This window comes from Crocodylus porosus, unplaced genomic scaffold (assembly GCF_001723895.1).
Source record: "Crocodylus porosus isolate Cpor-Errol unplaced genomic scaffold, CroPor_comp1, whole genome shotgun sequence".
Classification (NCBI taxonomy): domain Eukaryota; kingdom Metazoa; phylum Chordata; order Crocodylia; family Crocodylidae; genus Crocodylus; species Crocodylus porosus.
The window spans coordinates 33360969-33364146 of NW_017728947.1; the positions used below are offsets into that span (position 1 = coordinate 33360969).

General features: G+C 40.2%; 1 protein-coding gene across 1 annotated transcript in view; it reads left to right on the forward strand.

The window, feature by feature from the left end:
• NAT10 (N-acetyltransferase 10) overlaps positions 1-3178 on the forward strand; it is a 43440-nt gene that overhangs the window by 22854 nt on the left and 17408 nt on the right. The window contains exons 16-20 of the mRNA XM_019551993.1: positions 470-586; positions 1207-1308; positions 1409-1483; positions 1941-2057; positions 2304-2437. Coding sequence (XP_019407538.1) covers positions 470-586; positions 1207-1308; positions 1409-1483; positions 1941-2057; positions 2304-2437 — 545 coding nt within the window. The remainder of the gene's footprint in view (positions 1-469; positions 587-1206; positions 1309-1408; positions 1484-1940; positions 2058-2303; positions 2438-3178) is intronic.

Consider the following 3178-nt stretch of genomic DNA (forward strand, 5'->3'; position numbering starts at 1 on the left):
TCTTGGCTGTAGTCTTCTCAGGAGTCTTGGCTGCAGGTTTTCTGGAGTCTTGTGTGCTTTCTTAAAGAAAGTATCCAAGGAAGTTTGGACAGATTTTCTCCAGGGAGGTGAGCAATGCAGCAAACTTGTTTGCTAGCATGGCATTGCATCGGATCAAGCATTGTAAGTCAAAACGGGCATTGTAAAGTTGAAATGGTGTCAATTTATAAAGGTTGTGAGTGTGAAACGTTGTAACTTGAATCGTTCTAAGTCGGACTGTCTGTAATCTGGGAATAATAGCCTTGAATTGTCTTGATTGCCATTGATGTGTTTCCAATTGCATATGCTTTACTAAACCCTGAATTGCAGGAGAGAGGCAGGATTTAGAGAACGTATAACTTAAAACTGAACATAGTTTTGGTGGAAGAACTTTTGAAACTCTTCTCAAAGTAAGAATTGATTGTATAATTTGGTGTTTATGTTGCTCCAGAATTCTCCCAACGACCTCCAGATGCTTTCAGATGCTCCTGCCCATCATCTATTTTGCCTTTTACCCCCTGTTCCACCTACCCAGAATTCTCTGCCAGAAGTACTTGCCATTGTTCAGGTAGGTGACAAAGCTGAGTGTATGAAATGAAGCTGTAAAGCTGCTTGTTAAGGAACAGGTGACAGGATGTTTAACCATGATGTATAAGATTACCGTTCTGCACATGCACCCTGGCGTTACATTAATCCAACAGGTCTTAACCAGGACCCTTTTGTACTAGATGCTATGCAGCTACACAAGGACACCTTTCTCGCTGAGCTTGTTTTCTAAGGAACCTCCTTTTTGTTACAAGGCCTGCTGAAGGAAGAAATAGGTAGCAAGTTGTGGTTGCTCCTGCTTACTGGTGCAGACAGTTCCAGGTCTAGAATGTCCCAAAATCATTATTAGACCATTCTCCTATGCTTATCTGCTTAAGATGATTGTTTTATCCGTCATTGCCTTTTTGTAGGAAGCAGTTCTTTTGGGACCAGGTTCTGTTATTTGCAGTACTTAATGGTTGTACAGCATTCAACAAATGCAGCTCTGATGTGCTTGAGAGTTTTAGTAGTTACCACAGCATAAAAGATGGATGATAGGGTATACGGCTGAATAAGTCTTTGCTATCTGCTTCTGCTGTGGGTGGTGATAGTACAAGATCAGAAAGTTTTCTCTGTTCCCAGCCTCTTTCCTTTTCCTGGCAGGTGTGTCTGGAGGGAGAGATCTCTCGCCAATCTATCCTGAACAGTCTGTCTAGGGGGAAGAAGGCTTCTGGAGACCTTATTCCGTGGACTATCTCAGAGCAGGTAAATAATTTGGTGTGTTTGCTTTTCTTCAGGATTATATATTATATTTCATATGGAGAATGCTTAACTATGTTCTTTAATCTGTGTGTGTCATATGTAGTTCCAGGATCCAGACTTTGGGAGCCTTTCTGGTGGGCGTGTTGTTCGTATTGCAGTTCATCCCGATTATCAAGGGGTAACGTATACAGTGTCCAGTGATGTGATTTATAAGGTGCAAGCAGTGATTACCATCTCAACTGCTCTTGCACGATCAGCAGAAGGGAGCCAGATCAGTATTTGAGTGGGAGACACTAAGAAAAGGTCAGGTGCTGCAGCAAGTGTAGGTGAATTGCTCTGGTGTGCATTGCTTTCGTATGGTGATTTCAGCGAGTCGCTAACATGTTAGCTGTAGGACAGGCCCCTAAGTCGCTTCTGTAGTGTCACTCTCCTTCCTACAAACTGTTATGTAGCTTGAATAGCTCTTGTATTGTGGCTGTGTGATACCATTATAGAAATCTGTAAATTGCTTTGGTCCTTCTCAGAAGAGGAAGGTGTGGTGGTGGTGGTGGTTTTTTGTTTTTTTTTTTCCCAATCAATTTTAAGAATTTCATATTGCTGCTTCACTGTTTGTAAACTTCCTTCCTTCTTCACAGATGGGTTATGGCAGCAGAGCTCTTAACTTGTTGCAAATGTATTATGAGGGCAAATTCCCTTGTCTGGAAGAAAAAGTTACTCCAAAACCCAAAGAAATTGCCACCATAAGCAGTGAGGTATGAAGCTCTATACATCTGGTGTTTTCCTGTTATATTAGGCTATTAAATTTGCCTTGGGATATATGGCTGAAACTTAGTGTTGGTCTCGTGCAGCTTTCCATATAAGTGAGTGGGGGGGGCGTGTAAGTGAACATTTAATGTAAATATAAAAATATATGTTCCCTTACTTACCTAGTGAATAAGCCTGTGAATCACAGTGAAAAAGAACCTTTTTCTGTTAACTCGTCTGCTCTTCTCCCCCAGGCAGTTAGTTTGTTAGAAGAGGTTTTGACCCCTCGGAAAGATTTGCCTCCTTTACTTCTCAAACTGAGTGAGAGACAAGCTGAGAACCTGGATTATCTGGGAGTATCCTATGGTTTGACACCACGGCTGCTCAAGTAAGAGTTTTAACCATATTTGTCTACTTCAAAGTAGATTTGATTTAAATCAAATTGATTTAAATCACTGGTCAGGAAGGTGCGGTTTGGTCATTGTTTTCTACAAAAAGTGCATTCTTCATTCATTTAACTTCTTGAAACTTTGCACTTTCAGAGAAAGGTAAGGACTTGACTCTGTACATAAACTTGCAGAGAGATAATAGGGCTAATGGGTAGGTAATAATCAGGTCTGTTATCACTTATCTCCATATACTGCTGTTAACAAGGATGTTATCTCTGGAGAAAACAAACTCTCCCAGTGCCTGAAGATGGGTGTTTTGCTCCTGAAAACCTGCAGAGAATTTTTGCAGCTATTTAGTTGGTCTAATAAAAGATATCACATCTACCCAAAGAACCTTGTGTGCCTATGATCTCTGGAGACACAAATCCACAGTTTGAGAACTGAAACTAAGCATCACAGAGATGCTTAATGGGATCTTCTAGACTGAATACTGAGCCCATTGGGTAGAGTCCTTTTCTTTAATCTTTACTAGTCTATAGAGGAGCCTCTGGGAACCCTGTAAGAGTGGGCCCCTAATATAGTCCACAGCCTGTTTGACCTATTTATAAAACTTCTAAAAAGGTTACATGAATATATTGTCTCAAATAAAATATAATTAGAAGTTATAATCCCTATTCCATGATGATATCTCTGAGCTTAAGATATGTTAAAGTAAAACTATCTTTATATACATTTATTTT